The sequence below is a fragment of the Oryza glaberrima genome, chromosome 3 (genome assembly GCF_000147395.1).
Source record: "Oryza glaberrima chromosome 3, OglaRS2, whole genome shotgun sequence".
Lineage (NCBI taxonomy): Eukaryota > Viridiplantae > Streptophyta > Magnoliopsida > Poales > Poaceae > Oryza > Oryza glaberrima.
Genome location: NC_068328.1, coordinates 27,492,920 through 27,508,156, shown reverse-complemented (window position 1 = coordinate 27,508,156; position 15,237 = coordinate 27,492,920). Strand labels below are relative to the sequence as shown.

Sequence of the window (15,237 nt, the reverse complement as noted above, 5' to 3'; positions counted from 1 at the left end):
AGATCGGATAAGTAATTTGAGAGAAAAAATTATAAGAAGGAAGAAAAAGACATGCATGTCTAAGAGGAAAAACAAACATGCACGTCAGCACGTGTAGCAGTCCTTCTCACAAATTGATTCGTCGCTGGTTAACGCTAAACCGAGAGGCTTCTCGGTTTAGATTTTGCCTATTTATATATATTGTTCTAACAAAAAAAATACACTAAATTTGCCATCAATCCTACGTGTTCTGAACTATGAGGGGAAAAAAAACAGAGCAGACATGGAAACTAAAATATCCTATCTTTCGAAAATCGAAGTCCATACCATTTCCTAAATTAATGACTTTATAGAAACCATGTTTCTGTTAGAAGGATGTATTAAAGAATACAAGGAATCATGCCACTGATACGCGTCCACAAAATACTGGTAAGAATTCGAATCAAGATCTGTGGGATAAACAAGGATAAGATTCCAATCTCACAGCAGCACCGCCTAATATTCGCCGCATCATCCAATCTCACGCTCACAATTGTCAAAATACTCAAATAGAAATAGAAATGCTCAACAACTGAACACCACCATGTACATCCACTAGGCCACTAACACTAACTAGATTGTGGTGCGACGTCACGCGCGTGCGCAGGTTAAGCCACCTGCCACCTACCTTAGCACACCATGCAGCCTAGTTTCTGCTGAGTGGCTGCTGACTTTGCTGAGTGCTGAGCAGACAGCAGCTGCCACTAACCATTTGCCTCAGTATTCATCTCAAGAACACATTTATCAAAAGCACAGGTGGAAACAATTCTGATGAGCGAGATTTGCGATTGCAAAACAATAGCAATGTAAGTTCAATGACAATATTACATTATTACAAATCCAAGGATTATACAGGCCTCAAGATCTGACCAAAACAAGGCCATAGTATGATCCTCGACAAATGGTGAAAGGGAGAAAAAGAATACTTTGGGACTTGATATACCACTATAGCATGCCTGGTAACCAACCTTATACCCATCAGTACATCAAGTATCAATATCATAATAAACAAAATAAACACCGCTAAGGTAAAGAAAAGAATTCCGAAACACCAAACGAGTCTTCTTTTTTAACGGGGTTAATTAACAAAACAGGGAAATATTTTTGACCGATGAATTGAAGCTGCCGGGGTGCGATTCTACCTGGGTCGGTCTTGAAACGACCCCAATCAAGGTACTTCAATCTTTCAACCTACTGGAACCTCAATAATGTATATGATTTACCTCAATAAAGTAAAGAAAACCAATCTCTGAATCACCACCATCAGCTATCCATCCTTTTGCTTGTTGACCATCTTAATGAACAGGAAAAAAATTACTCCAAATTCATTAACTAAGAATAATAACTCCTTGCACTTTCCAGGCTCATTCAGCGCTTATGTTGCTAGACTACCAATATGCTGATCAAGCTGCATCTGTTCAAGCAATGCTCCAATAACAGCAGCTTGGTCATGCCCATCCAGCGGGGCATTCAGACTAGGACCTTCACCGTTGCTTACACTGGGAGGCATCAGTGGTGAAGGTCCAACAGAGTTTATGGATTCAGCAGTAGTGACTTGCTTCTCTGGTGGAGATTCCTTAACCAGTGTGTGTACCCAAGAGAGATCTGGATCATCACCACCAGATCTCAGCTCAAACGATGATGACCGGCGAAGCTTGCCCAATTCTTCACCATTAACACCCCAGTCTGGTGTCCCTGAAGGTGATCCCCACTTTGACCATGATGAGCTTAGAGGGGAGCCAACAACACCTGATGCTCTTGCAGCACTCGGCCCAAGATCACGAGAGCTGAGACTTCTCATTGTCTGCTGTTGCTTCTCACGCTGAGCAAGAGCAGCAGCAAGGTGAGAGTTCATAGGGGACCCAGATTCAACACATCGAGGAGACATGCGGCCAGGGGAGGATATACCAAGTGATGCTTGCAACAGAGATGAGTGTGAAGGCAACTGCTGGTTGTCCACAGACTTCGGGGAGAAGACTGTGTTGATTGGTGAAAGAAGTGCCTGCTGCTGTTGCTGGAACTGATTAAGGAAAGCAGCCTTGTGAGATGGTGAAAACATACCACCCTGATCAGCATTACTATACCTCGGGGAAGAGACCATCTCAGCAGAGAAGAGATCATCCAAGTTTGACGGATTTAGGGACTTGGTCCGAGACGTGTGGTTTCCTGTTGATGAACCAATACGTGAATAGCACAAATCATTTATAAGCTGTGAATCAATATCCTGCATCAGGGAGTAATCATCAGCAGGCATATCCCTTGCACTAAGTGAGGTACGGAGCCGGCTCGACTGAAGGCTGCTGCCTGGAAGGTGTAGTGTCGGAACATTTGGCTGCTGCCAGCCCAATGAAGGGGGCATCCCATTGCCTGAAGGGGACATTGGTGGTGTAAATGGGGACATGACTGCTGAAACTGATGATGGAGAACCAGGCATCAAGCCCATTGCTGCAGCCATCTCCATTGTAGCTGTTGCCGAGGCTCTTGGGGATGGTACTGCAGATCCAGTGGAAACATATAGTGGTCGGAGCTCATCAGTTGTATGCGCAAAGAAACAGACACGGCGATTACAGCTTGTGCCATCCTTGCAAAGGCGAGTACGGTACTGTGCTGGATGGAGCCAACACTCGAACACGCCATGAGCATATTCACACATGTCACCACGCCGGCAAACTCCCTTTCTAAAGTCGGGGCATGGCACACAGCTGTAGTGATACTTGCGAGGGTCCCGACGCCGTGCGTTCTCCCCTGGGTGAACAAACGGGCACTCAGTCCAATCATGTGAGTACGCCCGCGAGCATGGCCTGATCTTAAATGAGTACATGCGGAACTCATCGGAAGCATAGATGCTGTTCTTGATATCGGGAAGGGACGGATCCACTGGATATTCTTTCTTTTCCGATGTCACAACCCTTGGAAGATCTGCAAACTTTGTCGTCATCATCACAGCAGCAGATGGAGATCGTGCATCTTCTGCTGTAGGGGATGATACAGGTGACGACATAGAGTTTGCGGCCCTTGTCACCACCCGGAGAACGCCATGCCCAGCCTTTGGGCATCCAAGAAGATCTTGGAGGGCAATCTTGGCGTCAAACATCTTTGGAGGAACAGAGATCACATCAGCTGGACGATATCCGGAAGCATCCGTGGCATCAGCATCAGCCCCAGCAGCAAGCAGCAGCTTGACGGCCTCCACACAAGACGGCGAGCCACCAGACGCCGCACAGTGGAGGGCGGTGGTGCCGTCGGAGCCACAGCGGCGATTGACATCGACGGACGGGAGGGACAGCAGCAGGCGAAGCACCGCGAGGCTGCCATAGGTGGCCGCGACCATCAGCGGCGTGCGGTGCTCGAGGACCTTGCGGCGGCCGTACCAGAGGCCCGCCTCGTCCGCGGCGGCGGGCGGGGCGCGCTCCAGCGCGCGGCGCAGGCCCTCCGCGTCGTCGTCCGCAGCGAGCTCGAGGAGCCCCGCGAAGGCGTCGTCCGTGTCGACGGTGAGGGTTTTCGCCATCTCGGCGACGGCGGCCGCCGCGGCGGCACTCTTCTTGGTCGCGGCCGCCAGCGCCACCGCCGCGCCGACTCCGTCGACGCCGGCCGCGGCGGACGCGGAGATCGGCGTGCCGTTCATCGGGGCTTGTCGGATCGGAAGAACTGAAGCCATCAGCAAAAACATCAGTCAAGAAACCAGTCAAGGGAGTCCAAAAACAGCACAAGAAATGGACTAGAAACCAACCGAATCGGATGCACATAACCAGAACCAACGCTACAAAAATGGAAGCGTAAACACGCAAACAAATCCCCCCAAAACCCCACCAAAAATCTCCTCCCAAAAACCCCAAATCTTCCCCTTAGATCATGAGACCTCCACCGAGCCAAGAAACGCAAAGCAAAAAAAACACCACCCGCTAGATCGAAGGGAGCAGAAAAGGGAAAGCCCCAAACTGACCTTAATAACCTCGCAGCAGCAGCAGCAGCTCGCGATGCGGCAAACCATCTCACCACGCCAGCATCGACCGAATCGGCCCGAAGATCTCCGCAGCCCCCATGGCGAGGCAAATCGGGGGGGAAAGAAAGCACCAAAGATCCCGCTATAAAAACAAATAAAAGAATCCCACAAACCTCCCAACCAAGAACGGCGCGCGCCTCTCGCTTGCCGAGGCGTTCGGGGGAGAAGGCAAAGACCGCGCGCCCTGATCTAGCCTGCTTCTCGCGATTGCTGGGGGAGGAGAAGCATGGGGCGCGGAAGCGAGAGAGAGCGAGAGGGGGTGGGGGAAGAAGGGGGGCAGTAAAAAAAGGGGAAAGTGATGAGAGAGAAAGCGAGTGGTGGGTGTGGAGACTTTCGGAGTTCCCGCAGTACGCACTCTCTTTCTCCCTCTATCTCTATCCGCAGCAATTATAACCGGCGGGTGTGGGACTGTGGTTAAACAGGGAGTGAAAAAACAAAAAACGGGTTAACAGTGCTAGGCACATAGAATATCCTTAATTAATTAATTAATTAGTTAGTTACCAAAGTTTTTCTAGTACGAGTATTAGAAATATGAAGAAAGTTTGGTAGTAGTACTACATTTTGTAGGAAGAGGTTATTATCACCTATTCGCTTTTTAAAGGGGTTGGGTACAACCTTGTCGTTTACAGCAATTGAACGTATTATTGCACAGTGTTGATAGCCATTTTAATTTGGGATATGAAGAATGCTATATGTATTAATTTTTTTCTTACAAAACTCTTATTAAACACAGATGTTGCCTGTGGATATGTTGTATGAGTTGACTAGACGAGAAGAGTAAAGATTTGGTTAAAAACTTAAAAGTGTAGTATTAATTCTTATGGTATCGATTAAGTGAACACCAAAACTAAAAGTCTATTTTTCATACAGAAACTTCCCGTTTATATTTAATATCAAAGATAAATTTGATTCATATATATACTATTATAGAAATTAAAGATGCTTTTACCAGTATTTTGGTACGTCATCCGTATTTGAATTGGTTTTTAAATTCGTTCACTTTTGAAAATACATGTATGTGTTTGAGTTGGATTTTATGCTCGTTTGTTTTTGGAAATACAAAAGGAGTCGTATAACAAATTATTTTTTTTAAAAAAACTCATGCTAACTTTAGATGAAATACGGACTACTAATTGCAGCTCACGATTTCCTAAAAAAATATTCAAGTGAATTCTCACCGTGAATTTTACCTAACTAAACCTTATAACAATTATAAAATTAAAATATCATTTATCCGTTGCAACGCACGGATATTTTTTCTAGAAACTATAAATTTACCGTATTAGAAAAATATTACTACCATTCGCTAAACATGTTGTGTGCTAGTGAAAATTCCTAAAATTTGAATTATCGTTGTCACGTTTCCAGGCATCTTCTCCTCCAAACTATAGAGAGGAAAAAAAAAAACATCAATGGTGCTGCGACGAGCTTGCCACCGTTCGGAGACCTCGTTAGCACATTGATGAGCTCAACGGCACCGGTAAATATGCTTGTGCTGTGGTAAAAACCGTTGCCGGACTTGCCATCTCCGAGATTTGGCCACCGCCATGTCGAGCTCGCTGTCGTTGCACATCCTCCCCCTTCTACGTCGGCCGCCACTGTTGCATGCTCGTTGTACTATCGATATTGAGCAGCAGTTGTATCCTCCTCCTTCCCGCTACAGTTTTCGTTAATAGTAATGATTTTTTTTTTCTAGTAGGACGGATTTTGTAATGATATGGATTAATTTTACGCTATATCAAAGGGAACACAAATCTTTGAAAAAGGCAGTTTCTATATTTGAAGTTAGGCATGGGAAACCGAATCATTCCTCAAAAAAGTTGAGAGTCAGTTGATTCATTTGCGCATTAATTTCCATGACAGCAGAAATTAGGCACAGATCTTTGATGTCCTTCACAAAGGATGTTTAAGCAGATCTGACCATTTTTCTCAAAGAAAATGTCAAATAAACCTCATTTCCAGCAGAAAATGTACCGGCAGGCGTGTTGTCAAATCAAGTACACTCCTCGAGCCACCATAGTTTTCTCTTCTTTCTCAGACAAACAGTAGTATCTCATCTACTCCGGTGAAGCTCGTGCCGCTTGAGTTGAGAAGCTGTCAAAAGGAAGTACTTCCAGCTAGACCACCCATACACACACACACATAACAAAATATCCATAAATCTCTCACTAATAAAGTACCATATCAGTTTACCAAACCTTACCCAAGCTTAGTAGTTTTACATGGCAAAAGGTTAACCACTCCGGCACAAAGAAGCGTATCGCGCGAACGATCTACGCTAGTGGGGAAAATCTGATAGCGACCCCGTCCAGGCATCGCACCAGTGCCCGGTCGGCGACCACGACGACGACTACTGGAGTACGTAAAAAACCGTAGCAACAAACCGGCCCACACAAGCCCCCCCCACCGCCGCTGCCCGAGGCGACCCCACGACTCGACCACGGCCTCTGCCGCCGCGTGCAGATCGGTCCGAGCCAAGCCAAAGCCGCCGGCGCAACACCACGAGACCGATCGCTCCTACCACCCATGACATGAGATGATGAGAGGAGACGCCATGAGTGCGCGTCCCTTTCGCGGCGGGGTCTCGTCCGCTCTCGCTCTCGCTCGACTTCTCGAAATTTCCGACGCGGACGCATCTGTCGCGTGTCCGCATCCGCGTCCCCGGTGTTTTTTCACCGCAAGGGGGAAGGGGGTGGCGCCACGGTTGGTTTGGCACGAGCCGGGGTGTGTGTGTGTTTGTGTCGGCGTGGGGCGCGCGTACGGCGCACGTAAAAACGCGCGTGGTCCAGCGGGGGATTTGGGCGCGATCGGCAAACTCCTGTAGCGTGGGCGTGGACAGGCGCCCCGCGCGCCCGGCAGGCGGTGGCCGTGTGGTGTGGTGTGGCGGCTCATCCATCCTGGCGCGCGGTGCGAAATTCCGTCGCGCGCGCGATGGCGGCCGAGGATATCACGGTCTCCGGGGGTCCGCGAGCTGCTGCTGCTGCGTTTGGGGTTGGCACGCACACATGCAGCGATTGGTGCCGAGCAAAAGCCGAACCTGCTCGAAATTCGGTTGGCAATTGATTGGGGAGTTTGCCTGCTCGGTTTGCTTTGCTTCGCTTTACTATTTGCTTGTGCGAGTGCGACACTGGCCTACCACGAGAGCGTGGCCGGCCGCTGGCCTGCCTATCCCAGGGAAGAGCGGAGCTGCCGTGCGTGGCAGGCAGGCAGGGCCGGCCGTGCTACTTGAGGAGTTGAGGTCATCATGTCCTGCCCGCACCCAGACAGCGGCACTGTGTTGACACAAAACTCTCACAAACTGCGGGCTACTGCTGGCTGGAGTAGGAGAGTACTAATATTCTTCTTGATCAGGTGCGCCAGATAGCCAGTGGTGTTGTATGCTGCGAACAGTCTCTCTGCCTTTCTGTTAGATTAGATTAGTTAGAGATTAGCGGAAGAGATGCTGATAGCGTAGGATTGAGACAATAACCCAAGACCCATGGCAGCGCACGTGTTTCCGCAACGGTATAGCTAAGCCAGCCACAACGGGGTCATGTGCGCAGGCTAGAGATTTCGGTTATCCTGAGCGACCGGTGACACGGATAATTTTGTTTATAATCACAGGGCAATTTGCTATTGCAACTCGGCTACTAATCCTAGTTGGATGGACTAGGTTGCAAGGTGAAAAACAACCCCCCACCAATGCTGCTCTCCAATCAGTTTCTCTGGCAGGTCTCTTTTAATCATCAACATTTCAGAAACATGCATGCCCTACCAATGCAAGCAAAGACCCCAAGCTAGTACCCTATGAATCATAGCCTCAGGGATCTTCTGCCAGCTGCATCTTCTTCCAAAATCAAAAGTTTTCTCAATTAGTCTAGGTTTCCGTCTATATTCACAAAATAAACTAAAAACTAAAATATAGGAAATTCAGCTATTTTAGATTCTTAGAAGTTGTCTACCAACTATCAACTCCTCGGAATTTTAAGCTACTCAAATAGAGTGTTTCAAATAGTGTTTCTTTAGAGAGAGATAGGTAATGGAGTTAGGCACCACAATCAGAAGAGCAACCAACTTGGTTGTGTGGAGTAAACATCATATGCCCGGCAAGTTCGGCAAGGACATGGTGGTCTTGCCCCTCATCGAATCCTTTCCGCTTCTGACGTGATGTAGTACATATAACTATCATTCCCTAGCGCATCATGCTGATTCCAGGGATTTGGGCTGGATTGGTGGCGGCCCAGATCAGCTTATCTGTTGTAGCTAAAAGTTGAAATTTAAAAAATATTTTATAAATAGTTTTTATCATAATTTATTGGTTTTAAGTCACTAAGGTTGTGTTCGTTCACGCAGATCAACTGACCTTTTAAATAGTGCGGAAACCAGAGCAATTAATTAACTTATGATTAATTAATTATTATAAGCTTAAAATAGATTTATTTGAACTTTAAAAAAACTTTCATATAAAAGGTTTTTAAAAAGGGTTAATTGGATTCATACCACTGCAAATATGCCAACTTGAAAAATACCACTACTATTCAGCATATCGGTTATATGCCACTGGAATATGGGGAAATTGGAACCATGCCACTCCCGTCCAGTTTTCTATCACCTCCGTCATCTCTTTCCCACTTCATTCGCTTCTCCGCCATGGACGCCGGCGAGCCCTCCACCTCGGACTCGCTGGTCCTTGCCACTGCCACCAACGATCGAGCATCTTGTGTCGGACTCGTAGGTGCACTTCTCCTTTGTTTCCGATCGAGCTTCTTGTGTCTCATCTCATGCCTTGTTTTCTTCCTGCTCGCAGGCTGAGTTGCTCTCTGAAAACCCTGCTGCGCTTGCCAGGTAACCTGTGGGCACTGAGTACGATTGGGAAGGTATACAAAGATTGAGAGATGACGAACAAATGAACTAAATCCTATTAAAACCATGGGTGCCACCAATCCCGCCGCGGAGGGCGCGTGGAGGGGAACACGACGTGATGCCACCCTGCGCCGCAGCCGCCACCGCGATGGCGCAGTCGCCACGCAGCCTCCACACGCTAACCAGCTTCGGCCGCGGCGCCGATGACGTCGAGATGAGGTCACGCCCGCGTCCGACGTCGGTGACGCGGAGGGTGCCGGGTCCGACTTCGACCTCGACTTCGCGTTCGCGCCGCCGGTATCAGCGGCCAAGTTGGTGCCGGCCGACGACATCTTCGCGCACGGCCGCATCGTGCCTGCGTACCCGGTGTTCGACCGCAACTTCCTCGACCTCTCACCTGGCGATGTGGCAGAGCCTGCCTCCACGGCAGCGCCCTCCACCGACACCTACTGCGCGTGGACGCCGCGCTCGGCGCCGAGCTCGCCCAGCCTCGACATCGCAGCGAGATCAACGAGGGGGAATTGCAACTCCGAGACGACGGCGAAGGGTGTTCCTGCTGCATCTACAGTGGTGGAGAGAGAGGGGAAGGGGAAAGAGAAGAGAGGGGAGGAAGGTGGGGCCCACGTGCGGTTGGGGTTAACTGGGATTTTTTACGGAAAATGTGATGGAGTGGCATGGTTCTAATTTCTCTCGTTTTGAGTGGCACATAGTCAATATGTTAAATAGTAGTGGCATTTTTTTGAATTGGCATATTTGCAGTGGTATGGATCCAATTAACCATTTTAAAAACACACACCGTTTGAACATTTTAACGCTAAAAAAATAGAAAGCTATAGTTTAGAACGAGAGAACACTTCAAAAACAACATAAGATGCAATCTAAATATTATGAATAGCTAATTAAGCGTAAAAGAATGGTTGCGATTTAAGTGGTAGATCTAATCAACCGATAAATCAATACACCAACTATTAGAGGTTGTGTTGAATAATTCTCCGTCACAAGATTTAATGACGGTTCTATAAATAATGTGCTAAGAGCCTGCAGAAGTCTCTATGATGGATGAAAAGTAACCAGGAAGTTTATTGTGAGATGTAAAAAACAATAAAAAACAAAATAGCAAATGTTCCAGGATCAGTTGATAATATATGCACGCTTAATATATTGGTCTGTTTGGGCCGAACACACATGCTAAAACATACACACTCAACAGTTTCGTTTTCCTTCTGCTTTATTTGATCAATACTCGTGCACTTATACTGTTTGCATGGCGATGAACATGCTTGTTTGCAGTATCATCGATCAGTTTCCCTTTAATTTTCTTCTTTACATCTGTTTAATTTGTTCAATTTTATTTTATTATAGCTAATATTTTAAGCGTAATGGAATCATTCTTTGTTCGATGGAGGTATGGTTATTGGTTTATCACACACCAAATCTTTCTAACAAAAAGTCATGACTTGTAATCTTATAGTCTCTAAACTATCTATATGATGTTCTAAATGTATACGGTAAGAAATTATGCAGGGAATGATGTTTTATTGATCATTTAAGTGAGTACCACAAGCAGTATGTTTATTCTACTTGTTTATTTTATTTTATATAAAACCTGTTTACTCTATTAACTAACACTCCCTTCTCTTTTAATTTCACTATTCTCTTCTAATTTCACTAGGTCATGAGCAACCGTTACAACAGAGACTTCACCCTATATATGAATTTAACACAGGCATAAGTTTTTGTTTTATCATAATTGTTGTGTTTTCTAAAAGTTAAAAGATTTATATATTATTTGCCTATTTATTTTATAATATAAGAAAAAAATAAATATATTTATGAAATGGTTATCAGGATTACAGAACTTGTCCCATAAAAAAAGAGCAAATTGTTTATGTCATTTAGTTTTTCTATCTATTATTTTTAGTTTCTCGAAACATATGATATGTGGTAACGATACTTGTCCCAAATAATTTGTAAAGAATTTTACAAAAAAAAATTCATCTTTTTAATTTTTCTTTTCTCCTTTTTATGTGTTTGCACTGGTCCGATCACGCACTGTTAGATGGTGCCGTGTGGCCCATCTACACACGGAGGAGCTTTTTTCTCTCTTTTTTTTTACAATTCACCGTAGTAACTTGCGTGCTTGCCATTTTTAGAGAGAGAGAGAGAATTTCTTACCTGGTGCTCTTTCCACCGATTATATCTTGCCACGTGTCGCTCAACTAATGGATGGTGAGGGTAGCCAATCAGCTGACATTAAACCAGCCAATATGAGATAGATAGATAGATGCAAAGCAAAAAGATATTTTGGGAAGCCTCTAGAACATGGATGGTGTGCATTTTGTTTGCTTCTCGGTTTTTTTTTTATGGATATTCTAGATTTATATCAAAGATGATAGATAATTGGGTAGTCTATAGGATTTATGTTTTTCTTTCTTTTGGCTATTTTTCATGTATAGTTTTTCTAGATTTATCTCAAAATTTATCACTGGCCTAATGAGATGCTCAAGATGAGCCAGCTTTCGAAAGATAGATGGGTCTAAGAAAATAAATAAAAAATTTTACTTACAATTTATAATCGGTTGCATGTGAACCGATGAGACTGGATATAGCCTGCCAGAACTAACCGATCCAAGGAAAAGCAACGTCAAGAAGAGCTGCGTATTGGAACCAAATAGATACAGATTTTGGTTCCAACACCTGAAGGATGTAACGCTCGTATAATGTAGAGAGATTCTTGAGAAGCAGAATTTTATTTAGTCATTAGGGCCTGAGATACATTCCAGGATTACAACAGCTTTTAGGGGGCTACTACAGGCATCACTGGTTACATGCATATACAGACGGTAACACCCAATAATAACCTGAACTCCTGAAGGAAGATGATAGGATATTAGGTCATCTAGGACAACAATCACGCTGGGGTTGCTCTGAATGGAAGCAAATCCCCGGGTAACTAAGACCAACAAACACTTGGGTTATTTACATGGATTACATGGATAAGGCTTGAGCATGTCGAGTTGTGCTTCATACGTCGTCCACGTCGCTTCCCCCAACATGAGCATCATGTGTAACAAAGTAGTGGCTGCCATCAGGACCAGACACCTTATACCTGCTTAGCGAAAAAAGGGGATATGGTTTTGAATTCCAGAGTAATACAAGGGCAAGCGGCTTGATGCATAACTCTTTAATGTTAAATTGTAGAGCTTGTTGAAACACAGCAAAGCAATATATGAGGTTAAGAGGATTACCTCTCTAAAATAAATTTCCCTTCCTTGTACCTCTGGCTCTTCTCATGTGCAGCTTCCTAGAGTAGGGGCACCATAAAACTTAGATGCTACGCAATACAACATATATGACAACATAAAATAATCACAAATCTTACATATTTCCATCCAACAATGGATCCGCAGCCAACACAGAAGATATCAGACACAGTATGCATTCCGGTTATCATCATGCGATCCTCTTTTACTCCAGAAGTCACATTGACACTGCCCACAACCAACATGACTTAATCAAAAGAGTATAATACATGGGCGGTCCGTAAACTTGGACCAGAGTATCATCTATGTCCGTAAACTTGTAAAATGCACATCTAGATTGATCCCCAATCCTGGTTTAATCTATCACCCAAGGTCCAAAATGCAGATGACGCAGCTTCGATGCTGATGTGATTATCCACACCTCCACGGTAGCTAGACTTTTCCATTTAAACCCCTTTGCTATAATAGCCCCCAAATCGACTTCCACTACCCACAAATCAACAAACATGTATTTCCTGGTATTCTGGAGATTCATAGTATAAGTTATGCACCAAAAGATTTAACTGGGAGCAGCGGGAGCCAATTTAGAGGCATACTGTGGTAGAGGGGCCTAAATGCAAATTCTCACCACCGTGGACAACCATATCAGTGCCTGAGTTGCATCATCTATACTTTGAACTTTGAATGGGCCTAAATGTGCATTTTACAACTTCATGGATCTGTACGACACCCCAATCCAAGTTTAAGGACCGGCTGCATATTTTACTCTTATAAAAACTTTTGGTTCGTAGAATGCTCTAGAGTTATATCATGCAACTTTGTATTTGTACCAAATAGTGAGATATATTTCAACCAAGGACATTAATTTGCTAGGGCTACCAAATACTCCATTTGTTTCATATTATAAGTCGTTTAACTTTTTCCTAGTCAAACTTCTTTAAGTTTGACTAAATTTATAGAAAAATGTACTAACATGTTTCAATACAAAACAAACATATTATCAAAATATATTCAATGTTGAAAATTGCTAATTTTTTCTATTAACTTAGTCAAACCTAAAGAACTTTAACTAAGAAAAAGTCAAATGACTTCTAATATGGAACGGAGGGAGTACTACATTTATTGATCTGAATGATGGTGAACTTTACATAACACCGTAAAACTGTTATCTTCCTGTAATGGTAAAGAACCACAAATTTATTTTGCTGCAGCTGAATTCTACAGCAACACTGGTACCTTCCGGTACTGGACTACAAATGGCAGTCTATGGAGACATGTATATAGAAAATTACAGTGGTGGTTAGTCTGCTCTTAGTAGTAAGCTTCTATTAAAGTCTATCCAGGACAGCTGGTGTACATTACCAGAGATCTTGACTGGCTGTTCAATAGCCCAAATCTAACTTCAAGAAAAGCAAGTTTTCAATATTGAATAAGAGTTCAATAATAGGAAAGGGAATGGATGCTTTTTCCATATGTGGATAATGTGCCCATCTATCATTCCTTTTTCCAATAATGAACTTAGGCATCAGATTGGTGGTGAAGCAATTAGGGAAGTTGTCACATACCTTTACTCATTAATAAATAGAATCATAACTACAGAAGTTCCACATACAATTATTCTTAGTACTGTGTTGTATGCAAGTAGCTTTAGCTGCAAGGGATGCAGTTCAATATCAACTTCACACATGCCAAACTTTGACTTATAACGCAACTTCTTCTAATAGGGGTTGTATTATTGCATAGGAGATCAATTTCAAGCATATTGAGCGTCATTCTATGCAAGTAAGTGGTGTAACTTTAGCTATTAACAAGGCGCAGGCAAGGGATAGGTCTTGTGTCCATCCATCCAGCATCTCTAACATAGCGCATATCCACCACTCCTCGAAAAGAGTAGAATAACAAGAGAAAGTAAATTATCACAAATCCTTGTCTATTGGACTCTTTACTTTTTTTCCAAAGAGAATTCGGGTTTCTGTTTTGGCCATTGCCTATTTATTGGTCACCGTAATATACGCCCAGCGATCTCCTGTGCACAATCCAGTGCAATTACAATTTAGAGGATTCCCTGTCTGCTTGGTTTACCATCTTTCTTATCCTAATAGCGGTTTCAAGTTACTTGTACTACCAAAGAAGGCAGTCAAATCTTAAAACAGATTCGTAATTCTCAAATTTTTCATTGTGTTAGGAAGGAATTGGCTAGGCTACCCGCGTCTGAACCCAAACAAGGTGTGGCCGCAGTACAAATCGCTTTCAATCTCGCCTTGTAAAACGTATAATTAGTGGCCTGACGAACCAGGACTCAAGAAAAGAAAGCACAGTGCATTTCCCATTTTCCCCCAAATTCCACACATATCTCCCGGCGTACGCTACCTAAATTTTGACGAGCGAACAAAAATTCGAGGGCAAGATGAGGCCCGGGAAGGAGAGGCCACTTACACCTTATTGAAGAGGTACGCCTTCCCGTGCTTGCAATGGAAGGACTGCAAGAAATGGAAAGCAGCAACCGTGAAACAATCGCTCCCACATCCGCCGTGCTCGCCGAATCAAACAAAGCTAGCCAACAACAACAACAACAACGAGAAGAAGAAGAAAGGAGGGGGCTGAAGAGGCGAACCTTGGAGATGATGTCGGAGGAGAGGCCGAGGTGCGTGTGGCAGTGCTTGCAGCTGTACACCTTCCCTTCCAGGTGCATCACGAACAGCCGCCCCATCGCCTCCGTCTCCTCCTCCCTCCCCCTCGATTCCACACCCCGATCCCCCAGAGCGCCGCCGCGATCGGTGTCCACCCGACTCCAATCGCGATCGCCGCTAGTCCCCCTCCCTCGCCGCCGCTCGTTCGCCTCGAATCCGAGATTAGGATTGCTTTTGTTTGTGGGGGGAGCAGTCTACGCGAGGAAGGGGGTGGCTTGTCTGCAGCACTGACCGGGTGACCGAAGCAAAAGCAGCAACTGGGGTTGGGGATGGGGATTGGGTTGATATGGGGGGTGGAGGCCGCGTGCGTGGGAATGGACGGGGGAGGAGAGGAATGGTAAGAGAAGTTTATTAGTGTAGCCAACTAAACATGTATAGCCAATTTAATAGCTAATTCATACAATAGTTGTTTACTATAATA

At 44.9% G+C, this 15,237-nt stretch overlaps 3 protein-coding genes across 3 annotated transcripts; 1 reads left to right on the top strand and 2 right to left on the bottom strand.

The window, feature by feature from the left end:
• Positions 1-784: 784 nt before the first annotated feature.
• Positions 785-4,371, bottom strand: LOC127767311 (zinc finger CCCH domain-containing protein 24). Its single transcript, XM_052292599.1, has 2 exons — positions 3,962-4,371; positions 785-3,666 (listed from the first exon to the last, which is right to left on the bottom strand). Exon 2 carries the CDS (start codon positions 3,641-3,643, stop codon positions 1,394-1,396), a length of 2,250 nt encoding a protein of 749 aa, XP_052148559.1. The 5' UTR covers positions 3,644-3,666; positions 3,962-4,371; the 3' UTR covers positions 785-1,393.
• Positions 4,372-8,650: 4,279 nt separating this feature from the next.
• On the top strand, positions 8,651-9,713 carry LOC127766384 (uncharacterized). Its single transcript, XM_052291437.1, has 3 exons — positions 8,651-8,731; positions 8,808-8,845; positions 9,073-9,713. The coding sequence occupies exons 1-3, from the start codon at positions 8,651-8,653 to the stop codon at positions 9,545-9,547; spliced, it is 594 nt and encodes a 197-aa protein (XP_052147397.1). The 3' UTR covers positions 9,548-9,713.
• Positions 9,714-11,586: 1,873 nt separating this feature from the next.
• LOC127767485 (protein yippee-like) lies at positions 11,587-15,079 on the bottom strand. The gene is made up of 5 exons (XM_052292837.1): positions 14,741-15,079; positions 14,563-14,606; positions 12,246-12,354; positions 12,112-12,167; positions 11,587-11,972 (listed from the first exon to the last, which is right to left on the bottom strand). Exons 1-5 carry the CDS (start codon positions 14,834-14,836, stop codon positions 11,888-11,890), a joined length of 390 nt encoding a protein of 129 aa, XP_052148797.1. The 5' UTR covers positions 14,837-15,079; the 3' UTR covers positions 11,587-11,887.
• Positions 15,080-15,237: the final 158 nt, after the last annotated feature.